Source organism: Carcharhinus amblyrhynchos, chromosome 3, assembly GCF_965287045.1.
Source record: "Carcharhinus amblyrhynchos chromosome 3, sCarAmb.v2.hapA, whole genome shotgun sequence".
In the NCBI taxonomy this organism is placed as follows: domain Eukaryota; kingdom Metazoa; phylum Chordata; class Chondrichthyes; order Carcharhiniformes; family Carcharhinidae; genus Carcharhinus; species Carcharhinus amblyrhynchos.
Window position 1 is genome coordinate 115,252,286 of NC_137326.1, and position 13,940 is coordinate 115,266,225.

General features: G+C 44.5%; 1 protein-coding gene across 1 annotated transcript in view; it reads left to right on the plus strand.

Moving 5' to 3' along the window:
* LOC145341048 (uncharacterized) overlaps positions 1-13,940 on the plus strand; it is a 91,654-nt gene that overhangs the window by 45,808 nt on the left and 31,906 nt on the right. Inside the window, exons 14-18 of the mRNA XM_080185794.1 lie at positions 5,914-6,039; positions 7,654-7,779; positions 8,406-8,531; positions 8,939-9,064; positions 9,405-9,530. Of these exons, the coding sequence (XP_080041920.1) occupies positions 5,914-6,039; positions 7,654-7,779; positions 8,406-8,531; positions 8,939-9,064; positions 9,405-9,530 (630 nt within the window). The remainder of the gene's footprint in view (positions 1-5,913; positions 6,040-7,653; positions 7,780-8,405; positions 8,532-8,938; positions 9,065-9,404; positions 9,531-13,940) is intronic.

Below are 13,940 nucleotides of genomic sequence, written 5' to 3' on the forward strand. Positions count from 1 at the left end.
GGCTCCTCTTCACTGTGGATGTCCAATTCCTCTACAGCTCCAGCGTTGACCAGGAGAGTATGAAGGCTCATAAGAACATAAGAAATAGGAGCAGGAGTAGGCCATTTAGCCCTTCGAGCCTGCCCCGCCATTCAATAAGATCATGGCTGATCTGAAGTGGCTCAGTTCCACTTTCCCGCTTTCTCCTCATAACCCTTAATTCCCTTGCCTATCAAAAACCTATCTACTCGTGTCTTAAATATATTTAGCAAGGGAGCTTCCACCACTTCAACGGACAGAGAATTCCAGAGATTCACCACCCTTTGAGTGAAGAAGTTCCTCCTCAACTCCATTCTAAACTGCTCCCCCCTTTGCTTGAGGCTGTGCCTTCTAGTCCTGCTGTCCTTTCTGAGCGGGAAGAATCTCTCTACCTCTACCCTATCCATCCCCTTCATTATCTTATACGTCTCTATAAGATCCCCCCTCATCCTTCTAAACTCCAACGAGTACAGACCCAGTCTATTCAACCTCTCTTCATAGTCCAACCCCCTCATCTCCAGTATCAGCCTAGTGAACCTCCTCTGCACTCCCTCCAAGGCCAAAATATCCTTGCGCAAGTGCAGCAACCAAAACTGCACACAGTACTCCAGCTGCGGCCTCACCAGTGCCTTGTACAGTTGCAGAAGGACCTCCCTGCTTTTATATTCTATCCCCCTCGCTATAAAGGCCAGCATCCCATTTGCCTTCTTGATCACCTGCTGCACCTGCAGACTGGGTTTTTGCGACTCATGCACAAGGACCCCCAGGTCCCTCTGCACTATAGCATGCTGCAGCTTTTCGCCCTTTAAATAGTAATCCCTCCTACTATTATTCCTGCCAAAGTGGATACCCTCACACTTGCTAACATTGTACTCCATCTGCCAGGTGCTCGCCCACTTGCTCAGCCTATCTAGATCCCTCTGCAGACTTTCCACACCCTCTGCACAATTTGCTTTTCCACTTATCTTTGTGTCATCAGCAAATTTCGACACCTACACTCAGCCCCCTCCTCCAGATCATCTATATAAATGGTAAATACTTGAGGCCCCAGCACCGATCCCTGCGGTACTCCACTAGTCACCAACCGCCAATCAGAATGGCACCCGTTGATACCAACTCTCTGCCTCCTATTAGACAACCAATCTTCTATCCACGCTAACACCTTACCCCCAACTCCATGCCCCCTAACCTTCTGAAGCTACCTTTTGTGCGGCACCTTATCAAACACCTTTTGAAAATCGAGAAACACCACATCCACCGGTTCCCCTCTGTCTACCGCACTAGACACATCCTCATAGAATTCCAATAAATTTGTCAGACACAACTTCCCCTTAACGAATCCGTGCTGCGTCTGCTCTATCAAACAATTCTTCTCAAGGTGCCTTGCTATTTCTTCTTTGATGATGGATTCAAGCATTTTTCCAACAACAGACATTAAACTAACCGGCCTATAATTCCCTGCCTTTTGCCTGCTACCTTTTTTAAACAGCAGCGTAACATTAGCCGTTTTCCAATCTTCCGGCACTTCCCCGGAATCCAGCGAAGTTTGGTAAATAATCACTAAGGCATCTACTATCATCTCTGCCATTTCCTTCAGAACCCTAGAGATGCATTCCATCCGGTCCTGGGGATTTGTCCACCATCAGTCCCGCTAGTCGATCAAGCACTACCTCTCTAGTGACAGTAATCACATTCAGCTTGCTTCCTGCTTCTTCCTTGAACAGAGACCTGAAAATGCCAGTCCACCACCAATCGCCTCTGCTTTGCTGAACTTGCTCTATCACTTAACAATTCCTCTTTTAACTTGTCTCACTTCCTGCTATGGACACCTGCACAGACCCCAGTTATACCTGTCTTTTTGTAGGTTGTGTGGAACATTCCTTGTTCCAGTTCTATTCAGGCCTATTCCCACAACTTTTTATCATTATATTGATGACTGTATCTGTGCCACTTCATGCTCTCGCCTGGACCTGGAACAATTAATTAATTTTGTTTCCAATTTCCACTCCTCTCTCATCTTCACATGGTCTAATTCTGAAACTTCCCTTCACTTCCTCTTTGTCTAAATTTCCAGTGACAGACTGACCACCAATGTTCAATACAAATCCACCAACTCTTACAGCTTAATTACTCTTTAATTACAGCTTCTCAGACCCTACTTCCTGTAGGGACTCCATTCTCCCAGTTTCTCTGTCTTCATCACATCTATTCTAAAGATGCCACCTTTGAAAACAATGTTTCTGACATGTCTTTTTTTTCATAATCAAGGAGCACCCCCCGCCACACACACACTGGGATGACAGGATGCTCAACTGGCTTTGACCGATTTCTTGCAACTCCTTCCTTACCCACTTCCCTTCCTTCCAGGACCACATAGGATCCTCCTTGTCTTCACTTTTCGTCCTACCAGCCTCCACATTCAAAGGATCTTCTATCATTTCCAGCATGATGCCACAACTAAACACAAGTTCCTCTCACCCTCCCCCTCCTCCCCCATCAATTCCACATGTGACTTCCTCTCCCTATGTGACAACCTGGTTCAATCCTCCATCATCTCTAACTCCTCATCCCCTTCTCCGGCATCTTCCCTTGTAATTGCAAAACGTGCAACACTTGCCCTTTTACCTCTCCCTTTCTCACTGTTCTTAATGATTCAGGATTGTTAAATAAGTCTGATGCAATTTCATTTGCCACTTTAAGTAGAAAAACAGCAAGTTTTGCAATGCAACATTTTTAAATTGGACTGGAGACGAGATTGGAAGATTTGCTGCGTCCATACTTACTCAGTAATTTACTTGCAGCCTCTGCCTGCACTTCCATTACCCTTTTTCTCTACAGCTAGTAGTTTCATTTATGCAGTGTACTTTTTCTCTGCGGTCTATTTTCTTTGCAGTCAGTAATTTCACTTGCAGCTTATGTGTGATTTTATTTTTTTTTCAGCAGCTTATATTTTGCAGATTTGTACTATTCACTTTTCAGCACGGGTTTTTGCAGATTTGAACCTGTATTCCTGGGCTTGCAATGTCTTCTCAGGTCCATTTTCAGGGTGCAAAATCTCTTTCTTTTTCACTTGTGTAGACCATGTTTCATGTCTCAGGACAAGTCTTTTTCAATGTCAGTTTTTGTGAGGAGTCTTTGTTGAACTGATCTTATGGGGGTGATTCTCCCAAAAAAGTTCAAAATGCTGAATTTACAGGAAAACTGGTGTAAATCATGATTGTTTTTCAGTGGCAGTTCACACTCAAATTGCCCACACTCTGTGCACTGCAGAAGTCACAATCATGAATATCATTAAAAGCTCAGGGGGCGGGGCCCACTTACACCAGAGTTTGACAATTCCAGAACTCTGTGCATGCACAATGGCCCTGAACAGTCAGCCTGCAGTTTGCTGGCCAGCTCGATCACTGGCCAGCCCGGGACCCTCACAATGCTACCCCTCCAATCATGCCCCGATCATGGATCCCATGAGCATTCCCAGCCTAGCCCCAACCCGCCTCCTCGACCCAGAGCATCCCGAACTCCAGCCAGCCCCTCCAGCATTGACAATTCCCCTCGATCCTCCACCCCAGCAGATACCCCACCCTCCCCCTCTCCCGCCTCCCCCCCCCCCACAGGAGGCAGATCCCCCATGGGAGACAGACCTCCTGGCATACCATCCCTGCATGCCCGCCCCAATCACTGGCCTCCCTCCAGTCCCGATTGATCCCAATGCAAAGTGGCAGCAGGACCCTCCCATTCCTGCCAATCACCCCCAAGCCCCGTCCCTAGGCCTCACACTCAGGGCCCTGCTCCCTTGGCCCCTTGGGCAGTGCCAGGGTGCCCAAGCCCAGGGGACACCACCCCTCCAATGCCCCATCCTTTCTGGGTCCCCAGTTACCACCCTTCATTCCAGCGAGGTCTCCGACTAGTTACCCGAAAGTTGGGAATTACTCTAAACCATGCCAGAATGAAATTGTACTGGTAGGGTGGGAGAATTCAGTCCCAGGCCCGATAATGACATTTAAATAATGTTAAAATGATTTACCTGCTGCTCCCACTGGTTTCCAGCGTGGTCTTAACCACGCCGGATATCTGGAGCTCGGAGATGTGCGTGCATCAGGAACGCAGGCACGAATCCCACAAATGGTCTTCCCGGCCCGACACACTAAAAACATTAGCGCGTCGAGATGGGAGAATCGCCCCCAGAATCAGCTTCATGGTATGGTCCTATAATTATGGAAACCAGAGGTGCCAATCAGACCGCTTACATTGCAAAACCCTTTAGCCTAAATGGGAGCTGTAAATTTGTAGGTCAGAGAGGGGAGAAGAAAACCTCAGGCCCAAAACACAAACACAGTTACTTAGGCATTAAACAGATAAATGTCATATTTAAGAAATAATCAAAACCAAATATATTGCTATTGAATTACAGAAGAATTTAATATCATGCATTCCAGAAGGATGTGTAATAAGGCTTGAAAAAATATGGTCTAATGTAAATCAAAATGGATAAGGGACAATTGGACATAAGCTTTGCAGATATCGATGAATGTTCAACCAACATATCAACCTGTCAACAAGTATGCATTAATACAGTTGGAGGTTTTGCATGCAGTTGCCAACCTGGCTTCAGCATCAACATGACAAACACCTCGCTTTGTGATGATAGATAGTCTTCAAACAAACAAATTTTCTGTAATTGAGGATTTGTGAATTCCACTCCATCTAACAGCCATTATTATGGTGCAAATCAAAATGCTTCAAGTGAAGATTTGATGCTCCTTCACATAGGTCATAATAATGCACATAGATGCATTGTTATAATGTATTTACAGGATATGGTATATATTGGATAAATCAATAAGCTACTTGAAATTTCAAGTATGCTTCACAATTTCCGTTCTAAGGCTTGTTCTGTGATTCACTGTAAATCAATGTTCCTTCTTTATGTAAACATGAATCAGGACAGAATCATTGTTGTTAGATGAAAGCAGTATGGAAAAGTCATAGTCAGTAGTATCAATACATTTAGGAAACTGATATCGTGTCTATTTTATATTTTAAAGCAACAAAACACACATGATATTGGTGTTGAATTTAAAGAGATGATGTGGAGATGCCAACATTGGACTGGGGTGTGCACTGTAAGAAGTCTCACGACACCAGGTTAAAGTCCAACGGGTTTATTTGGTAGCACAAGTGGAGTGAGGGTTAAGTACAGAGAGTGGGTTAACCTGTCCTTAACCTTCTCTCCACTTGCATTGCCTGCGTCTGCAAAGACATGATTACCTATTAAGAGTCACACTCCAACCATTATCTTGTAATTGAGTTTGTGCCTTTATATGCCCTGTTTGTGAATCCAACTCCCACTCGCCTGATGGAGCAGCGCTTCGAAAGTTTGTGCTACCAAAAAATCCTATTGGACTTTAACCTAGTGTCATGAGACTTCTGACTGAATTTAAAGAGAACCTATTATTTATTATATAGCGCATTGTAATGTCTTGGAAGAAGCAACATAAGATGGCAATGTATATTTGAATGTCAATTAAATGGAAGTCGGAGTGATGGGACTTAAATTCACAGATTTTGATGGATGTGCAACCAACATGTCAACTTGTGAACAAACCTGTGCTAATACAGCTGTTACTACATTGCAATTCAAAATGGATTAAGCAAACACTTGATGCTCCTTAATAATTAATGATTTGGTGCCATTATATTTAGTAATGCCTTATCAAGGTATCTTTTGAAAGACAAAACTGATGATATTGCTATCAAATTTCAGAGGTTTTTAATACTATACAGCTTGAAAGGAAGTATTGTCATTGTATAATGTAGATATGTGATGGAGATTGTTAAAGTATGGTCTAATGTCAATCAAATTTAGTGATGAATAACTGGACTTTTTTAACACAGATATCAATGAATGTGCAACCAACATCTCAACTTGTCAACAAATCTGCACCAATACAATTGGAAGCTTCAATTGCAGTTGCCAACCTGGGTTTCACATCAATGTGACAAAGACTTCTCTTTGTGATGGTAGGAAATCTTCAAATACACTGATTTTCTGCAATTGATGATTTGCAAATTGTCCTGCTTCTAACAGATATCACAACACTGCAATTTAAATAGCTTGAAGAAAAGATTTGGGGTGGAATTTTATGAAAAAATTCTAATTGCGCAGCCAGCATGAAAATGGGAGAGTTGCAGGTCCGTTTTTGGGCACACTTTTACTTCCAATCTTATGGACTTAGTGCTTGAAAAAATAGACTAGACTGTTTCTAACTACTAGAGGAAGTGGGTGCGGCTTAATTCACCAGCATGCCTGATCAGGCAGCAGAGGGAACTAGTGCACATGTGCAAACCTCTGTGGCGGCACATGTGCAGTTGCAATAGCAGAGGCCTGCCAGAGAGAGAGAGAGCTGTCAGGCGTCTGCTGTTGCAGCCAGCTTCAATACAGCCCTCCCTACAATCACAGGGCCCTGTGAAAAGTTAGTCCCCGCTGCCCCCACCCCCCCGCGCCCCCCCCAACCAGATGGATTGCAGGCAGAGTGCGCAGCAGCCCTCCTCCCTCCACCAATTGTATGCAGAGCGGCATCCACCCTCCACCCATCTACAATCTCTGGCAAAGCAAACCAACAGCAGACTATCCTTCCCATACTTATTGCAGCTGTAGAGTGTGCAACAGCTGCCTCCTCCTTCCCAGATCAGGTCTCCCTGGTCTGCACCCATTCCTTTTGTCACACCTCTTCAGGCAACCCCATTGGGCTCACCTCTTCAGGTCCCACGTGATAGACCCTGCCTCTTTAAGGCCTCGCCCCTGGTGGGCAGGACCAAGGTTCCCATTGAACAGTGCCAAGGTGCCAGGCTGGTACTGCCCAAGGGGCACCCCACCCTGCCCTCAACCTCCATGGGGGCGGTCTCAATGGCCTCCGATTCTTCCTCTCCCGGTGAGGCCATAAAGGCAAGTAAGCTCGCATGATTGAGTACCGGGCTCGTTAAATACATGGAAATCAGGAATTAAATAAATTGAAATTATATATTCAGCTTATCACCAGAAATGTGTGAGAGGCTGACCGCGCTAGAAATCCAGCACTGGTAAGATTGCGAGAGCTGAGAAATTGGGCGCAATCCTGATTTCTCGGCTCTTGTGCAATTTTGCTGGCATGCTCTGATCATCAATAGATGGGGTGAGCTGGTAAAACCGTAGCCTTAGTATTCCTTAATAATTAAATAATCAGGAGCTGACTTTATTATAATGTGCATAGATGTACAGGTATAACCTGTTGGAGGAATATGTATCTATTGGAAAGATAAAAATGTTACTTGAAATTGAACGTTTCACACATCCTAAGGATTGTTCTTTGACTCATCAGATCTCAGTGTTCCCTTTATTACACAAATCAAGACAGGAATGTTGCTGTTTGATGAGGGCAGTATGGGAAAGCCATCGCTAATAGTATCAATACATTTACTAAGCTAATATCATCTCAAATTTATGCTTTCACAACAAAGAACATTCATGCTTTTGCTGTTGGATTTAAAAAGAACATTTTACTATGTGGTAATAGTGTTTGAAAGCATGCTATGTATGACGACAATATATGGTCGAATGCCAAACGGAACTCAGAATAATTGGATTCCTATTCACAGATATTGATGAATGTGCAACCAATGTATCAAACTGTCAACAAATCTGCACCAATATAATTGGAAGCTTCACATGCAGTTGTCGTCAAGGTTTTCACATCAACGCAACAAATACTTTTCTTTGTGATGGTAAGAAGCCTTTAAACATACAGTTTCTCTGCAATTTGGGAATCACACTCCACCTGACTCATGGCAGATTCATATAACTGGCAAGCCAGGTACTACACTAAGTAAAAATTCTACTTCCAAAACCCAGCCACCCTGAGTTCTCGAAGGACCCAGAGACCCTGCTGAAGTGACCTATTCTGATGAATGTGCAACCAACATATCAACTTGTCAAAAAATCTGCATTAATACAAATGGGAGAATTTACACAGTTGCCATCCAGGCTTCACAATCAACATGATCAACGCTCCATTTTTTGATGGTAGCAAACTTTTAACTGCATAGATTCTCTGCAGCTGATAACATTGGAATTATATTGTATCTCTGTGCTCTGAATGCTCTGTAAATCTAGATGGGTTGCAGCAAACAAGGTAGGGATGCTGAGCTACTAGACAATCAGTGAATCAAAATACTAATCTATGCCATGGCCCAATTGGGTAATTATAACAGGAGAATTAGATATGTATTGGGGTAAAGAAATGATGACCAGAAAATTGTTAAAATGTTTGTCACTTTTAAATCAACATGTGACATTGGCTGAAAATCTAATATCAATCAAACTGAGCAAAGAATGATTGGATTTTTTGCAGATGTCAATGAATGTGCAACTAACACATCAACCTGTCAACACGTCTGCAAGAATACAATTGGAAGCTTCAGATGCAGTTGTCAACCTGGCTTCAGAATCAACATGAGAAACACTTCGCTTTGTGATGGTAGGAATTCCTCAAAAACACCAATCCCCTGTAATTGATTTGAAAATTGTTCTCTATCTATCTGACATATATCACAACAGTGCAATCTAAATGGCTCCTTAATAATTAAATGATCATTAGCTGACTTCATTACAATGCGTACTGCGGCATATAACTTGTTTGCAGAATATGGTATGTATTAGATAAATCAATATATGATTGGAAATTGCAAGTAAGATTCAGACTATCTGCTCTGAGGTTCTTCTTGAACTCACCATTATTCAACGAATCTTTCGCTAACATATGTCAGCACAGGAAAGTTGTAATTGGATGAGGGCAGGATGGAAAATTCATAACTAATTGTATCAATACATTTACATCAATTTTATATTGTAACAAAAAGGATCTGATTGGACTTTTATTTGCAGATATTGATGAATGTGCAACCAACACATCAACTTGTCAACAAGTCTGCAAGAATACAGTTGGAAGCTTCAGTTGCAGTTGCCATTCTGGATTTAGCAACAATGTGAGAAACACTTCTCTTTGTGATGGTAGGTAAAATTCAAACACCCAAATTCTCTGCAATTGATGATTTGTGAGTTGCAACTGATGTAACAGCTGTCACTACATTGCAATTCAAAATGGATTTAAGCAAAGACTTGATGCTCCTTAATAATTAATGATTTGCTGCTATTGTATTTAGTGATGCCTCATAAAGGCATCTTTTGCATTTAAAAACATCACTGATGATATTGTTATTGAATTTCAGAGGTTGTTGATACAATAGGTCCCGAAAGGAAGTGTTGTTAACTCGTAATGTAGAAATGTGATGTAGTTTGTTAAATTACAGTCTAGTGTCAATCAAACTAAGTGATGAATAATTTTCTGCAGATATCGATGAATGTGCAACCAATGCTTCAACCTGTCAACAAATCTGCACCAATACAATTGGAAGCTTCAAATGCAGTTGCCAGCCTGGGTTTCGCACCAATGTGACAAACACTTCTCTTTGTGATGGTATGAGATCTTCAAACACACTGGGCCCGATTTTACCATTGCGTTGCGCCCTTTTTCAGGCACGAACACTTGGTAAAGTTGGGTGTGAGGCGATTATCGCAACCCACGCCAGTTTCCCCTTTGCTAATGCCCAAAAATGGTCAAGATTGGGACTGCACCTGAAATGGGCATGATGGCCCTTTAAATGTATTTGCATGCATTTAAATTGACTTAATGGGCTGCACCCCCAACTTTACTGGCACTTCCCCTTTTATCACTGCGTTTGCCCATTCATTATTGGTGTAAACAGACATGCTCCATGAAAGTCCAATTCGGTTGCTCCAATTAGGGAGGAGGTAGGTGCTGAGCATCTGATGGCTCTCTGCTTGAGATCGCTGTGGGGGGAAGGGGGGGTCCTCTGCCACTCTGCCTGGGATCAATGGGAGGGAAGATGGGAGGGGCCCGCAATCGGTCTGGGTAGCGGGGATTAGGAGGATAAGGGGGTCATTAATGTTCGGGGGTGGGGCAATGTCTATGGGGGCCAGGTGAAGGCATTAACTGGCCCGGGAGTAACATGGGAGGGGAGCTGCATTCTATCTTTTTGTGCACGCGCAGTTGGAGGCGCCGATTGGAGCTGCAGGGTTTCAAACTCATTAAGCTCCGCTCATAGGCTTCTGCAGCACAATTCGGAATTGCTGATACTTTTTTAGACAGAGTGCATATGAGGGCCACGAGAACAGTAGGAAGTGAAACACTCCCAGGTTCAAGTCCACCCAGCACTTGGAATCAAAATGGTAAAATAGGGCCCACTGACTTTCTGCAATTGATGATTTGCAAATTGCTCTGCATCTAAGAGATATCAAAGAACAAATACCAAAGAACAAATACAGCATAGGAACAGGCCCTTTGGCCCTCCAATCCCTTGCCGATAATGATGCCCTAATTAAAAAAAAACTTCTGCCCTTACCCAGACCATATTCCTCTATTCCTTCCCTATTCATGTACCCATCCAGATGCGTTTTAATTGCTGCTAATGTATCACAACATTCTGTGTCATAATGTATCACAACATATATCATTATATATCACAACATAACAATGTAAATGGCTTGAAAAGAAGGCTTGGGGCTGCACTCGTCCCAGGACCGGAAAATCTGACCCAAGGTCACTGGATGTTTGCATGGTCTGCCCCCCCACCCTTACAATTCTCATGGTGGGCAGGATGAGAAAATTCTATCTTGGTGTTCTTTAATAATTAAATAATCAGAAGCTGACTTTATTATAATGTGCACAGAAACACAGGTATAACTTGTTGAAGGAAGAAGTATCAATAGATATGTAAGGAGAAAAAGATTGACAAAATCGTGGCTAATCGTGTGAATAGGACTGTAGTTAGGGCTTTAAACTAATTGCGGGGGGGAAGGTGCGAAGGTAGGTGACGTTACGGGGTCTAAAGTAAAGGAGAGGGTGCAGGTAAGGGGGGAGGCCAAGGATGTCTCAATAATAAAAGGAGTAGGGGGCGTGAGTATGGTTGGTGGCGTTCTGGCAAATAGGGTACAGGTGAAGGCTGGGATGAAGGCACTTTATCTGAATGCACGAAGCATTCGGAATAAAGTGGATGGGCTGGTGGCGCAGATCAGCACAAATGGATATGATCTGGTGGTCATTACAGAGACGTGGCTGCAAGGTGACAGGGACTGGGAGCTGAATGTCCAGGGGTATCAAGTGTTTAGGAAGGATAGGAAGGAGGAAAAAGGGGGGGGCATAGCTCTGCTGATTAAGGATAGCATCAGGGTGGTAGTAAGGGATGATATAGGAACCAAAGAGCAGATCGTGGAATCGTTGTGGGTGGAGATTAGGAACAGCAAAGGGAGGAAGACGCTGGTGGGTGTCGTTTATAGGCCCCCGAATAATGATCTGGAGGTGGGGCGGGCTGTTAACACGCAAATAAATGCGGCGTGCAGGAATGGAACAGTGGTAATTATGGGGGATTTTAATCTACATATTGATTGGTCGACCCATGTTCGATGCGGTGGGCTCGAGGAGGAGTTCTTGGAATGCTGCTGGGATGGTTTCCTCAAACAGTGTGTGTTGGAGCTGACGAGGGAGCGAGCTATCTTGGATCTGGTGTTATGTAATGAGGCGGGTAGAATTAGGGACCTTGTGGTGAAGGATCCTCTTGGGAAGAGTGATCATTGTATGGTGGAGTTTCTGATGCAGATGGAGGAGGAGAAAGTGGGTTCCCGGACATGTGTCCTTTGTTTGAACAGAGGGGAGTATGGTAGGATGAGAGAGGAATTGGCGAATGTTGATTGGGGGAGTGTGTTGGAAGGTAGGTCTGCTGAGGAACAGTGGAGGATCTTTAAGGAGATCTTTCTTGGTGCTCAGCAGAAATTTATTCCGATGGTTAAAAAGGATCAGAGGAGGAGAGGTAATCAGCCGTGGATAACGAAGGAGGTGAAGGAAAGTGTTAAATTAAAAGCGGATGCGTTTAGAGTAGCTAAGAGTAGTGGGCGAGAAGAGGTTTGGGAGAGGTTTAAATGTCAACAAAGAACGACAAAGAAATTGATGAAGAAGGGTAGGATAAACTATGTAGCTGGGTTAGTGCTTAATATAAAAAAGGATAGCAAGAGTTTTTATAAATACATAAAAAGGAAGAGGCTGGCTAGGGTGAACGTTGGACCCTTAGAGGATGAGAGGGGGGACTTAGTGGTAGGGGGTGGGGAAATGGCTGAGGCCCTGAATAACTTTTTTGTTTCGGTCTTCACGGAGGAGGACATGAATAATTTGCTGGGTGGTAGCGATGGAAAGATGGTAGGAGTGGAGGGCCTGAATGACATTATTGTTACTAGAGAGGCGGTGCTCGACAGACCGGAGGGACTGATTGTGGACAAGTCCCCAGGACCGGATGAAATGCATCCAAGGGTTCTGAAGGAAATGACGGAGGTGATAGTGGATGCCTTGGTGATTATTTTCCAAACGTCGCTGGATTCCAGGGAAGTGCCGGAAGATTGGAAAACGGCTAATGTTACGCCGTTGTTTAAGAAGGGTGGCAGGCAAAAGGCAGGGAATTATAGGCCGGTTAGTTTAACGTCTGTTGTAGGAAAAATGTTAGAATCCGTGATCAAGGAGAAAGTAACGAGGCATCTTGAGGAGAATTGTTTGGTAGAGCAGATGCAGCACGGTTTCGTTAAGGGGAAGTCCTGTCTGACGAATTTATTGGGGTTCTATGAGGATGTGTCTAGGGCGGTGGATAGATGAGAGCCGGTGGATGTGGTGTTTCTTGATTTTCAGAAGGCATTTGACAAGGTACCTCACAAGAGGTTATTGCAGAAGGTCAGGGGGCATGGAGTTGGGGGTAGGGTGTTAGCGTGGATAGAGGATTGGCTGTCAAATAGGAGGCAGAGAGTGGGGGTCAATGGGTGCTGTTCGGATTGGCGGTTGGTGACTAGTGGAGTGCCCCAGGGGTCAGTGCTGGGGCCTCAGCTGTTCACCATTTATATAGATGATCTGGAGGAGGGAACCGAGTGTATGGTGTTGAAATTTGCTGATGACACCAAGATTGGTGGAACGGCAAATTGTGCGGAGGGTGTGGAGAGTCTGCAGAAGGCTCTAGATAGGCTGGGCGAATGGGCCAGGAACTGGCACATGGAATTTAATGTTGGCAAATGTGAGGTTGTCCACTTTGGTACGAATAATGGTAGGAAGGACTATTACTTACGTGGCGAAAAACTGCAGCATGCAACGGTGCGGAGGGACCTCGGGGTCCTTGAGCATGAGTCGCAAAAACCCAGCCTGCAGGTGCAGCAGGTGGTCAGGAAGGCTAATGGGATGCTGGCCTTCATAGCGAGGGGGACTGAATATAAAAGTAGGGAGGTCTTGCTGCAGCTGTATAGGGCACTGGTGAGGCCGCAGCTGGAGTACTGTGTGCAGTTTTGGTCGCCGCACTTGTGCAAGGATATTTTGGCCTTGGAGGGAGTGCAGAGGAGGTTTACTAGGCTGATGCTGGAGTTGAGGGGGTTGAGCTATGAGGAGAGGCTGAATAAACTAGGCTTGTGCTCGTTAGAGTTTAGAAGAATGAGGGGAGATCTCATTGAGACGTATAAGATATTGAATGGGATGGATAGGATAGAGGTGGAGAGGCTCTTCCCACTCAGAAAGGACAGTAGGACTAGAGGGCACAGCCTCAGGATAAAGATGGGGGGGGCGGTTTAGAACGGAGTTGAGGAGGAACTTCTTCACTCAAAGGGTGGTGAATCTCTGGAACTCTCTGCCCGTTGAAGTGGTGGAGGCTGCCTCGCTAAATATATTTAAGACGCAGGTTGATAGGTTTTTGCTAGGCAAGGGGATTAAGGGTTATGGGGAGAGGGCGGGAATGTGGAACTGAGCCATGACAGATCAGCCATGATCTTATTGAATGGTGGGGCAGGC